This window comes from Electrona antarctica (assembly GCF_951216825.1).
Source record: "Electrona antarctica genome assembly, chromosome: 15".
NCBI lineage: Eukaryota > Metazoa > Chordata > Actinopteri > Myctophiformes > Myctophidae > Electrona > Electrona antarctica.
The window spans coordinates 14056753-14070005 of record NC_136796.1 but is presented as its reverse complement, the minus strand read 5'-3'; the positions used below and the strand labels follow the sequence as shown (position 1 = coordinate 14070005).

The 13253-nt window shown below is 45.3% G+C and overlaps 1 protein-coding gene across 1 annotated transcript in view; it reads right to left on the bottom strand.

Annotated features, from left to right (window-relative positions):
- The window catches only part of sdc2 (syndecan 2), a 66621-nt gene that overhangs the window by 3958 nt on the left and 49410 nt on the right, over positions 1 to 13253 (bottom strand). Inside the window, exons 2-4 of the mRNA XM_079522820.1 lie at positions 7972 to 8086; positions 4584 to 4759; positions 2239 to 2368 (exon numbers count right to left, since the gene is read on the bottom strand). Coding sequence (XP_079378946.1) covers positions 2239 to 2368; positions 4584 to 4759; positions 7972 to 8086 — 421 coding nt within the window. The remainder of the gene's footprint in view (positions 1 to 2238; positions 2369 to 4583; positions 4760 to 7971; positions 8087 to 13253) is intronic.

Here is a 13253-nt window from a genome sequence, read left to right as displayed (position 1 = left end):
GTTCGCTTCTTACGACATGTCCAGAATAGGGACATTAGGGGTTATTTTGTCATGGACCACTACACAGTAAAATCAGTGTTCATTTATCCATTCGTAACTCATGAAAAGTGTACAAATCTTAATCTAACCAAATGGACAAATACGTAGATGGGGAGGGATGTGAATGAGGTACGTTTCTACACTCAGGGACTCATGATCCATAAGATTTACATTGTGTAATCCTCTTGCATTCCATGTAAGCGACACAGTCTTGGCAGTGCAGAGACTAAAGCTGCCATAATTCAAAACAACTGACAGAAAGTTAGTGAACCTATCAGACCTTATTTTTGAGAGAGCTTCAATAAAACTTATCGAAGCTGGTTCCCAAGCCCTTATGCAAATCCAGTTAAGGCTTGTTGCAATTTTTCTCAATCCAACGGCAATAAACAAAAGGTTAAATCAAAGCATAGATGGGAGGGGGGAGAGAGAAAGAGAGAGATTTGGGATGAGTTCCCATCTACAGTACAATGATCTAGTGCTGTGTCCTGATTTGTCCCCGTTTATGCAGATAGCAAACGCCAGATGGATATCATAACAAAGTGCCAATCAATTTCTGTTTGCGACGCGTGAGGGAGAATGCAGCAATTTGGAGAATGATCATTTCTTGCATTTGAACAAAAGTGAGGAACACTTTGAACCCTAGCAGGTTCCACAGACGCCTGTCGGATTAATTCAAACTAATTATTTTGAGAAGTGGAGAAGGTAGGACTCACGGACTAAGCTTCTAACACGGACTCTGTTCACAGCTAGAGATATACCGACACACCGTATAGTGAGACATGGGAATTAGGGTCCATTATTGATTCAGCATTTGAGCCACGGACCACAGTTTGATGAGATTTAGCCTCTCAGACCCAAAACATAGTATATTTTGTTTGGCAATCGTTGATCAAAATGACAATTCTTTTACATTCTCTAATTGTGTGTAGACTTACTTCTTGTAAATTAAGTAATGCAGATGTTTAACAATAATTTAACTCTTGAGAGGGTACATTTTACACTGTCAAGAGTTGAAGATCTATAAGGGTTGATTTTGTTACCAACTCTCTGTCATTTCATTTAGCTGGGGACCACCTGGAACCCCCTCAAAGACCACAGGTTGAGAACCACTAGATTAGAAGGTAAACACCACTTTGTGCGTTAACACACACACACGCACACACGCACACGCACACACACACACACACACACACACACACACACACACACACACACACACACACACACACACACACACACACACACACACACACACACACACACACCAAACTGAAGATGGTATATTTCCATGATGGTCTTTGGGAACCACATGGAAGATAGATGGAATATTTGCATCCAAATTCTGGTAATTATAGATAATAGATAAGCAATAGATCCGTACAATGCCTCTGGCAGTAAAAGTAAAACTACTGTAACATGTAACTAAATATGTGAAATAATTAAACAACCTCATCTGCATTACAAAGAGGCTCAATTGATTTGCAATTGTTTCGATTGTACCAACTCCAAAACCCAAAGCAGAAATTCACCTTTGCTGAGAAAGGTGCTAATGAAATGAAGAGCCTAAGCCATCACTGTGGGTTTGGCGCTCCTGCTGTGGGTGTGTCAGCAATATTCTGCTGACAATGTACGAATTTCACTAATGCATTAGCGCCTGCAGCCGTATCTAACCAGCAAACAAATATCACTTCCTTCTTCCCCTTTATTTGGACATACACACTGGCCAGGACTAGACTGGGTTGGAAAACTAAGGCAATAAAAGCCATATTTCTTGTGTGGTTTGTCTCTTTTCAATAGGCCCATCTCTTCAGTCCTTTGGGGAAAGGGAAAGGTAGAGTCATTGTCCAAGTACATTTGTATGAATTAATAATGTGCCTGGATGGCTGTTAGGGGTTATAATGCGACACAACCTTGCTATTCCCAAGTGAACCTGGGAATCGTCAGCTACCTGCCTATACCTCCTTTTAAACCACCTGTGCTAATGCCACTGCTACAATATGGCAAACTTGCAAACCCGTCAATTGCACTGACGACAAACTAATTACAAATTTGGAATATTCTTTAAACATTTTAACAACACAAATCCTGTATAATTTTCCGATGCGGGTCCGCGACCGAATACATGTCAATTTGGGGGTCCTTGACATGAAGATGTTTCAGAACCTCCGGTATGGAGGGGCCCTTGCAGTAGGTACTTACCAGCTAAAACTTCTGTTCTCTGGAAGAGGTTTTCAGAGCGGACTTCGATGGGCTCCTTGGGCGAGCCGGGGGCACTGGTGGTACTGGTCATCTGGTTCCTACGCATGTCCTCTGTAGCTGCTACCGGTGCCTGGGAGGGGGGGAGGGGGGGGGCAGAGGAGGCAGTGAGTATACAAGGATGTAAAATAAATCAAAGAGGAAGTCAAGTCGAGGGAGAGGAAGGTGAGAATGAGAGATAGATGTGTAAATAGTGTGTGGGAGGGAGGAAGCAGAATGAGAGAGTTTACATTTTCACATTGCAATCACAGTCACACTACCTGTTCAAAGAAGCTGGGTAGAGGAATACAGCATTAATTCAGCAGTAATTGGACTGATAATAATTCAAAGTGGCACCTGTCCAATTCCCGCTGGCTCAGCTGGATGGTCTAGTAAGAAACACATCTAGGGACCTAAACTGGGGCCTATAGCCAGTCGTTGGATGAGAACAAAATGGATCTATTCCAGACAAGTGTCCATGAGGCTAGTAAGGGAGGTAGAGGGATGAAATGGAGCCCTGCCAGAGACCCAAGCCAATCAATGCAGGGGTAAAGAAAGAAAGGAAAGGATCTGAGACCATGCATTTTATGGTTTGGCAAAGAGATGAGTGAAGGGAAATAATCCAAATGAAACCAAACTATTTTTGTTAGGCCAAGGAAGTAGGAACAGAGGCAAAGAAGAAGAAAAAAATCTTGGAAGGAGCTAAGTGTCTTCTGGCTTGGCTTAGCAGGGGTGGAGATGTTGACGACAAATCCTAAACAGATGTAGCACACAAGCAGTCCGGTCCAGTAAGGAGTCCAGTGTAGGCTGATCTGTGATGGCTCCAGAATACGGAGATTATGACAGACCGAGACATAATCCACTCGTAATGTGCGATGACATTAGCACTTGATCTTTATCCTGAGCACAAACCTCAGGCCTCTTGGTATTAGAGAGGGGATTTGATAATGTGCTGGGTCATCTCCCCCGAGCCGAGTCACGGATCACTTTATGTTGCATAATCTCGTAATATTACAGAATGTTACTATATTCGAGCAGGGTATAACATATCCGTAACCCTGGCACCGGCAGAGTAATCACTGCTTCGCCAGTCCAGGGTCTCAGTCAGAGGACATTTATTACGCCCCGTTCAGATCTAAAAGCGTCGAAGCTAGAGTGTGAAGCTAGAAGCACGAAACTAAAAGCAATGATTGGGCGAGTCCGAGGTTATTAGTGATGACAGCTGCCGAGGTTATGAGTGACAGCTGTCACTCACGTGTCAACATGTGTGACACGACTGTATGGACAGGTGCACGTTTTGAAATTTAAGCAGCTGTGGATGGGAAAGGAATCAGCACTAATGTCTGGGCAGACAGCAGATATGTACAGTATGTTTATGTCGTCTGGCTGTTGCTCTACCACTGCTAGTTTAAAGCTTGTATATTCGCTACGTGCATAACGAGCACTTCATTTCTGTCCTCTGAAATGGTGATGCGTGTCTGTCCCCCCCATGCTATTAACACATTAAATGACACACAATCATTGGGAATTAATCCACTCATTTGAGCCTTATGAGCCTTTTTCCAAGGTTAAAAAAACACTCCGGGCTTGACCGGAAGTTAGCTCATGGATAAGCAATCGTATCGTGGGACCACCCGAGGCATGAATATCTTTACCACGACAAGCGATGCGATCGGCCGTCAATAAAGCTTGTTTTGATTAGAATCGATATCTGGGATTTTATTTAGAGATAAATGGGTGGGAAGATTTCGGCTAACGGCGTCAATGAGTGGGGACTGGGGAACCATTATGCTGATGGACCAACGACTTCCGGTTTGTTGTTGCGCAACACAGACACTGATAGACAGTATATAGCCCGATCTCTAACCAACTGAATTTAATATAAAACATTAAAAGCTGGAGAACCTCCAGTAAATGTGTTAACATCCGCAGCGGCATTACATAAACGTATTTACATGCACTTCTATCTTATGGCGCGTCCTCAGTAGCCTGGCTAATAAGCCAGACCGAATCAGCCTGCCGGCGGATTACGGTCTGGAGAGGCTCAATTGTACGCCCATTTCCTACACCAGAGAACTGGTGTGGCCAATCGGGACACGGTATGCAATATGGGCGGGCTTTGGTACAGTGACGTTCAATGCTTGAGACCTTTGACTGACAGTAGCTCTGACCAATTGCGTCAAAGAGAAAATGTTTGAACCCGCCCCCCGGGAAACAAGATCCATACACAGCATCTCCAGACTCAAATACCACACGACAGTGTGATTTGAGTCTGGCTTATTAGCCAGGCTACGTCCTCAGACAGTCACCTCTGTTCTGAGCGGTTTCCTGGGCGAGTCGTCCCTGGCTGTGTCTCTGATGGTGGCCGCTTCCACCTTGGGCGTGAAGTCTTTGGTGGTGTCCTGGGTGGGCTCTGCTGCTTTGGGCTCAATGTACAATACGCTGACCGTCACCGATTCTACCACCTCCATGTCCACTCCTGTACCTGGGGAGGAGTCACAAGGTCAATACTACATCACAGCATTATGACATTGTCAAGACAAGACACAGTTTGAAAGAACTATACGGAAAAGTCCTTCTGCACACCTACAAAGGACAGGTGCGTTGGGCCCAGAGTTGTATTAATGCTGACTGTTTGTCACTTCTGCTTTATGCCTGATGAAGGTCTGACGACCGAAACGTTGCAATAAAAACCACCCTGTGGATTCTCTTTTTCTACAGTTTGAAAGAAAAAATGTGATACCAAATTATTATGATCATGAGCGTCGCGCCTGTCACAGACATGCGCAAAGCAAGTTCAGTCAGGAAACTGCCGGTCAGTTGCTGCCGGCCGTTCATTGGGCCTCAGCATCACGTTCTCATTCACATGATTCATTCATTTATTTCTCCTACCATAACCTTTCAGTGCCGTTCTAGAGACTGTCTTGCCGCTCAGAGAGAAGCAACTCAATTTGACCCTGGAACACTGTGTGCGTGCAGTTCTAAACGAGTGGAGCAGAGGCACTCATAAAAAAGACATGCAAAATGTTCAGCCTTGCCCATGGCACTCAGGGTGACAAGAGAACCCAAATTCACCGGGTTAGTTGCCATTTGAGAACAAGTGTAAGAGCATTAGAGTGACAGACAGACAGACAGACAGACAGACAGACAGACAGACAGACAGAGAGAGAGAGAGAGAAAGAGAGAGAGAGAGAGAGAGAGAGAGAGAGAGAGAGAGAGAGAGTCTGTGTCCCTGCTAGACTAAATCTAAAGGGCCTTGCAAAGGCGTTGTTGCCTGGATCAACACAGGTCTCCTCCAGGTCTGTTGAAGAGGGGCGCAACAACGCAATCGTAAAAAAAAAAAGCTAAACAGAATCCAGGTCTGGTGAGTCACGGGCGTGTGCACGCAACGAGCACGCACGCAACAAATTCACGGGACCGCGCTCACGTAAATACGCTTGCGTTGTCGCACCGCGACTTCTCTGAGCAAAAACGCAGGTCTCATTGAAAATGAACTATAGGCACGTTTTATCGCTCCCCATTTGCAAGGCCCTTAAGACACCTCACTGATCCAGTCTCCTGAAGCACAATCCTATGTACCTGCCTGCAGCAATGCATGGCAGGGTATTGTACTTGGTCCTGTCTGTGTGTGTCTGTGTTTGTGTTTGTTAGCAAGATAACCTGAGAACGGACAGGCAGATTTTCTTTAAAGGAATGATCAGCTGCCCTGAACGGGTGATTAACCTTTGAGGGGAAAAGGTCAATGGTCATGTTCACAACAATCAACAGCAAGGTCAAAATAGAATAGACAGGCAGATTTTCCTGAAACCTGAAATCCTGAAATCTGAAATCCTTAACATTTTCAAAAATAGCAGTTGTACAAGCTCTGTACGAGCTTGTCGATTTGCTATTTGTTGAGAACCACTGACCTAAATCCTAAGAGTTTTCTGAAAAACTTAATAGCTACATATATTATGTAGCTAAAATCAAATCTTGCAGCCATCCGTAAGTGCTCTTTAAGAGCGGTTTTGAAGCAGGAGGAGGATTCACACATTTGTATGACTGTTGGTAGGGAATTATACATTTTGGTGGTATAACAGCAGAACGAATTGAACCCCTTGTTTGAGCCAAATCTGGGTTAATGTGATTTGCAGAGCTCCCTCTGGTGTTACGTTTGTGGACATCTTTAATGGTATATTCAGTGATTTCACTTAATTCAAATATCACTTATTTTTTTATTTGGATGTGATAATCCCCCCTACTATAGAGTGTGCTGACCATATAAGGAGTTCCTTCCTGTCCCCAGTTAAAGGTATATTCAGTGATTTGACTTAATCTAAATATCACTTATTTTTTCTTTTTTTCTGGATAATCCTCCCTACTATAGAGTGTGCTGACCATATAAGGAGCTCCTCCCTGTCCCCAGTGAGCCCCTGGGGTCAAAAAACCCTAGTTTCAGTTTTGGTGGCGGGTGGCAAAGCCTTCATCCAATCAGGATGAGAGGGGCCTTCCTCCGATCATGATCGAGTGGGGGCGGGCCTTGGTGCACATGCTGTTGGCCTGTTGCACTTCCCCCCACTGTAGAGCGTGCATGTGCACATTTTGTTACCGGGGCGGACTGGGTGGTTTTCCAAATCACTCAAATCACTGAATGCTCCTTTAACCCCTGGGGGTCAAAAAACCTTAGGTTTCGTTTCTGGCTAGGTGGCCAAGTATTCATCCAATCAGGATGAGAGGGGCCTTCCGCCAATCATGATCGAGCAGAGGCGGGCCTTGGTGTGCGTGCTGTTGGCCTGTTGCACTTCCCCCCACTGTAGAACGTGTGCATGTGCACATCTAGCTACAGGGGCGGACCGGGGGGTTTTCCAAATCACCCAAATCACTGAATGCTCCTTTAATGTTTGTCAAGTAGTTTGACAGGTAATTTAAATGGGTGTCTTTGTGGTGTAGTGTATCTTGCAGACCAGGCCCATTGCAACTTGCTGTCCTCTACCCTGGCCTGAGACGGCTGCAATTCGAAACTGGCCCTCGTAAAATCTGAATCCCCCCCGCCCCCTTTCCCCCTTACTGTAAATGTTTCCTTTCCCTTGTTACCTCCTTACATGATTTCCTGTTTTGTATATAGAAGTGTATATTTGTATGTCTCAAGTTGTGCTTTCATGTGAAATGTACCCATTTAATTCTGCAAACTGTTAATAAATACTTCAATCAATCAATCAATCAATCAACCCAATCCTAGCCAAAATGAGCATGAGTTAAATTAGTTGTAGGTGTGAGGGCAGGCAGTAGCCTGACCTGTTTGTTTTGGGATGTCTGGAGCCTGTTTTTTTTAAGGCCTTTGTGGTGCTATGGTAACATGAGGAGCATGGTAGTTGAAGTGACATTGGATGAGTGCTCCTGCTAGAGTCCTCCGTGTATTTCACCCCAGCTTCCTCATGCCCTCAATGATGTGACGTCCACAACCCACAACTTTATACACAGCCCTGGCTAGGCAACCCCGCCTACCACTTATCTTGTGTTACGCATGTGTACCTGTATGTGTGTGTCAGTGAGGAATCCATACACGTGAGGCTCTATTAAGGAACTCTATGTATGTATGGATTCATGTCTCGCCTGGATGAGTCCCAGAACAGAGTCAATCCTGGGATGAGCCGTCTCGGGTACCTGCATGTGTGTACCTGCATGTGTGCGTGCATGTGCGTCCGTGCATGGTCTTACCTGACCCAGACCCCGAGTTAAAATCATCATCATCTTCAGGGTAGAAACCTCCCGAGCCTGCGTCATCCAGGTACATGTCGTCAGCCTGCGACGAGGGCTTGGCCGCTTCCACTATCTGCACAAACACAGAGATACAACAAACACATGCACATCAGCATCTCCTTCATTACGATTAAGATTTTCAAAATACACGTCGTTTTTTTTAATCACTTATCAATAGTAGGTCTATATTCCAGGGCAGCACAAGGTATCGAACAACCAACAACCAACCAACAAAAAAAATTAATGGGCAAATAAAATAATGTTGCAGCAGGTAAAGAATATGCAAGATATATAAAAGTTTAAAAGTACACAACAACAATAATATCATCAACAACATAAGAATCAGTCCAAAAAAGGGAACATAATAGTATTCTGCAGGAGGGGTGGAGGGGGGGGGATTGCAACATGTGATCTTGTAGATCTGCTATTTTTGAATAAGTACATCAAAATGGAAAGCTTTTCATTTAGCAAATTTGCCCAAAAATAGGGATTCCAGGGTTAATGTGGCTAAAATAGGCTACAGTACATACAGTATCCACATATCAGACTATAGGCAGGTCTACTGTACATTTCCAAAAAGGAAATGCATCCTACTATAAATGCGCCACGTCTCTGTGTACGTGCGTACGTGTGTGTACGGTTGTAATGCACGTAACTCGAGAACCGTTTGACCCACCGACTTCACATTTGACACAAGCGTTCCAAACCCCCACAGGGAGTGCAGTGCCAGGTATCGAGTCGGTCGGACCCACGGTTCTCCAGAACTACCACAAAAGGCTCTGGTCAGGCTCTGCCAGTGGGCCTAATGAGGCCAACTCCTTTCACCTGGGCCAGACTCTGCCAGTGGGCCTAATGAGGCCAACTCCTTTCACCTGTGCAATTTCCAGCCTCTGCCTCAGCCAATTGAGGCTCAACCAATCAGGCTCTGCCAGTGGGCCGAATTGATTGCCAAGTACACTTTTCAGTTTGCAGTCTTCACACACAGGCACATACACAGATCTCCATGTGGGACACTGGCTGACAGTTAAAACGGGTGCTATGACAACGTATATCATTAGGTTCCCAAGTTGCATCGTTCCCAAGTAGGCCGGTGGCCGACTGCGACGGGCACGTACAGGTCTAGTGTAGTTAATTGAGTCTGACCAGAAGCCGGGATAAAACATGTGCTAAAACATGTCCCCACCGGTGATAACAAAACATGAATGACCAGAGGGATGGACCCCCCTGTCCCCCCAGCTGTGACTTCGATGGGGATGGATATCGTCTCTACACGCTATCACTGTTTAATCCACCAATCGGAAATTTCATTCAGACACCAGTACATCACAAAACAATGACTTCCTTGGTTGGCCAAGATAATAGCCTAATTTCTCATTTATATACGCTCATGGGTGGTGGTTCAAATCTCTATTCCACTGCATTAAGTAGATTCAGCATTCATCTGAATTATTACTGTTTTGCTTTGGTTCCCAACTCTGGTGGTGATCAAGGATGCTGTCAGTTAAGTTATGGCTTACCAGCTGGCATTCACCATGGTTGTCTGTCTGGTTGTCTGTCTAAAGCCCAAACCACACCAAAGGGTCGGGTCGGGACAAAACGTTTTTTAAGGTCAACTACACCAATGCAACTCCTTGCAACTCAATGAGTTGCATTGGTATTGGTGTGGTTTACCTTTAAAAAAAAAAATGTCCCGACACGACCGCATGTGGTTTGGGCGTAAATTAGTCCCCGAAAAGATGCACATCATTAAACTCAGCAGTACTCTGTCTGGATGCCCAGGAGTTGATCTATGAATGTATGCCCCGTTTGAATCTTGACAATGTCAAGCTAAAACAGATCTCCAAGATCACAACCAGGGTGAGACTTGAGAGTGATTAAAGGCACACAATTTTCCGACTTTGAACCTAAATCCCATTGTTCTGATACGTTTTGCAAAAGAATACCATACATATTCTGTGTATTTAGCTTGCCGCCACAAATGCGGAAATGTCCTCGTGATGGCATTAAATGCGTCTTTTGACGCACATAGTGTATTCCATTAAACGTATTCCACAGTGCACTCACTGTATGACGCCTAAAAGCACCAGTCAATGTGACTGGCTAAATGTCATGATGTGATGCTCTGTGACCAGCTGTTTTCACTATTTTGAAAGTTTTTAAGCAGTGACATGAACAAAATACGGACACCAGACTAGTCTGAAAGGGGTTAATTTCACTGTACTTTCACCAGTTAATCCAATAAGAGAACGTACTGTACAACAATGTTGCTCTCTCCTTGCCTACACTACAGTAAACAGTAGTAGAATTCTGTGCTTAATCTAATCTAACTTCCGGTATAGGGGTCCCTGTGTGGCACCAAATGCTTTCAAATGGGGGGGGGGTCTGCATCTTAAGAATATGAATCGTATCGTAGCACTTGCCGTAGCACTTGCCCTAGCCTCGACGACCTTACAGGCAAATGCAAAGGCTCAATTTATCTAACTTAGATAGCATTTTATGTAGACACAGCAGTCTATAGTATATACGCATAGTTTCATAGATATTCCACTGTTAGATTCTTAGTTTACGTATGATTCATGATGACTATTGTTTTATGTATTACCATGTTTTTGTTATTGCTTACTATAAATCGCTCTGGATTAAGAGCGTCTGCTAAATGCCTATAAATTGTAAATTGTATCAATTTGGGGGGGCCGTTGACCTAAAAGATGTGGGGGCATCAACGGACCACCCTTGTGTTACTTCCACCTCTGACTCAGACCTGTAAGAGTTTCCCTCCAAACAGATGTCACTGTTTTTATGATCCTAATGGTGCGTGGCCACACAGTCCACTGTCCAATCACAACAGCCCGTCCTCCTCAGCACCGTTGTCCGGGCGACAGGCCGGAGTAATGTGAATGTTTGTGTTCCGGCTAAATGGAGTGATTGGTTGAGTTGGGGAAAAAGAAGGCCAGTTTAACAGAGCCCGTTTGTTTAAAAAGTTACCCGAGATTTAAACAAGAAATAAAAAAGCTGGTGCTGTTATCCGCTATGTATGACACGCACATCTTGTTGCATAGCTAACGCATAAACCCTCCTGCTACGAAGCGTAGACTACCGAGCGTGTTTACGCTGAAACTGTTTGTTTTGCTCACTCTGTGACTGTGTGTGTGTGTGTGTGTGTGTGTGTGTGTTTGTTTGTGAGAGTGAGAGAGAGTGTGTGTGTGTGTGTGTGTGTGTGTGTGTGTGTGTGTGTGTGTGTGTGTGTGTGTGTGTGTGTGTGTGTGTGTGTGTGTGTGTGTGTGTGTGTGTGTGTGTGTGAGAGAGAGAGAGAGAGAGAGAGAGAGGGGGGGGGGGAGGCAGGGAGAGAGAGGGAAGGGGGAGGCATAGGGAGAGAGAGAGAGGGGGGGACAGGGAGAGAGAGAGAAGGGGAGGCATAGGGAGAGAGAGAGGGGGGGGGGGACAGGGAGAGAGAGAGAGGGGGGAGGCATAGGGAGAGAGAGAGAGGGGGGGACAGGGAGAGAGAGAGGGGGGAGGCAGGGAGAGAGAGAGAGGGGGGGGGACAGGGAGAGAGAGAGAGGGGGGAGGCAGGGAGAGAGAGAGAGGGGGGGGACAGGGAGAGAGAGAGAGGGGGGAGGCATAGGAGAGAGAGAGAGAGGGGGGGGACAGGGAGAGAGAGAGGGGGGGGGGACAGGGAGAGAGAGGGGAATAGCTAGGAAGGCATCCATGGTAACGTCCATTCAACCTTTCTCTAGCGATCAGTGACTGGCTGTGTGCGCCCTTCTATACTGATGGCTCCGCTTTAGAAAGGAAACCACAAAAGAAAGGACACTCTATACATCATTCCTCTGTGTGTGTGTGTGTGTGTGTGTGTGTGTGTGTGTGTGTGTGTGTGTGTGTGTGTGTGTGTGTGTGTGTGTGTGTGTGTGTGTGTGTGTGTGTGTGCGTGCGTGCGCGTGTGCGTGCGTGCCAGCTTTGCCCTGAAGCTCTTGTGCAGAAAACGTGAGAGTAAAGAGTTGGACCTTGGGAGAAATAATTGTTATGGATTCTATGATTCTCATGCGTTCATGCTGTACATCATGCCAATCATCCTCCTCCTCATAACACTCTTCATCACAAGTGAAAGTGCCGTTGAGAAGGGCGCACGTATAACAGGTATAGGAGAGCCGCGGGGGAAAAAAAGAGATAACAGAAATATCGCGTCCCTGTCCCTCCCTCCAATCCGTCTGTCTGTCTTGTCCATCCTTCACTGCCTTTTGTCTCAGCTGGACATGATGGCCAGAGCACAGGCCATTCAACCCTAGGAGCTGGCTGATCAAAGGCTGAATTTGTTCAAAGCAACTTTATCTTAACCTTTCCCTTCCAATGACCTCCACCACACACACACACACACACACACACACACACACACAATGAGCTGTCTCAGTGCTCCTGAGTCCCGACACAAGTCCCCGTGTGTTTTGGCGATACAAAACGTCTGAGACACAATGGACCAAAGAGGGACACGCAACAAATCACAGCAGCGACAATGAGCCCTAATGAGACAGAGGCCACACACACACACACACACACACACACACACACACACACACACACACACACACACACAAGCACGCTCGAGTAGACATGTTTACGAGTGCATGTGAGCATTCATTGATTGCATATGCATAAAAACGAAAGTGAGCGCTTGAGTGTGCAGTCTGTGCACACAATGCAGCACCAGCAGCAACCAGCAACACGCACACACACACCAGATGAAAGGCACCAACATCAAAGCATCAATTCCCCTTGCACTTCTTTGGTGTAAATGTATCCATTTGTAACTCTGTAGTGTACAAATGAAGCCAAATGGACCCTAAAACACTGACGATTTCACAGTGTTGTACAGTGTATCAAACATACAGTCTGAACCTCAGACTAATTAACTAACTTGCCTGACAGATTTGAAGTGTGGGGTGACGCAACAACATACATTTACTGATTGAATGGCGTTACAATATTTACGAGGTGATGCACACATAAAAAAGCACATAAGAAAAAGCAATAAAAGCAATTCAAGAGGTGCAAGATAAATGAAGAAATTTGATTCATATGCTATCGAGTTGTCCACACTCAAAAGATTTATTTTATTTTAGTCGCCAAGATTGCTGGGGGAAATAAATATCATTGTTAACTGGAAATCAGAAAATTCTCCACCACAAAAACATTGGTTGAATGAACTTTCTTCTTATTGTATTCCTGAGAAGATCTTGTATAATGTA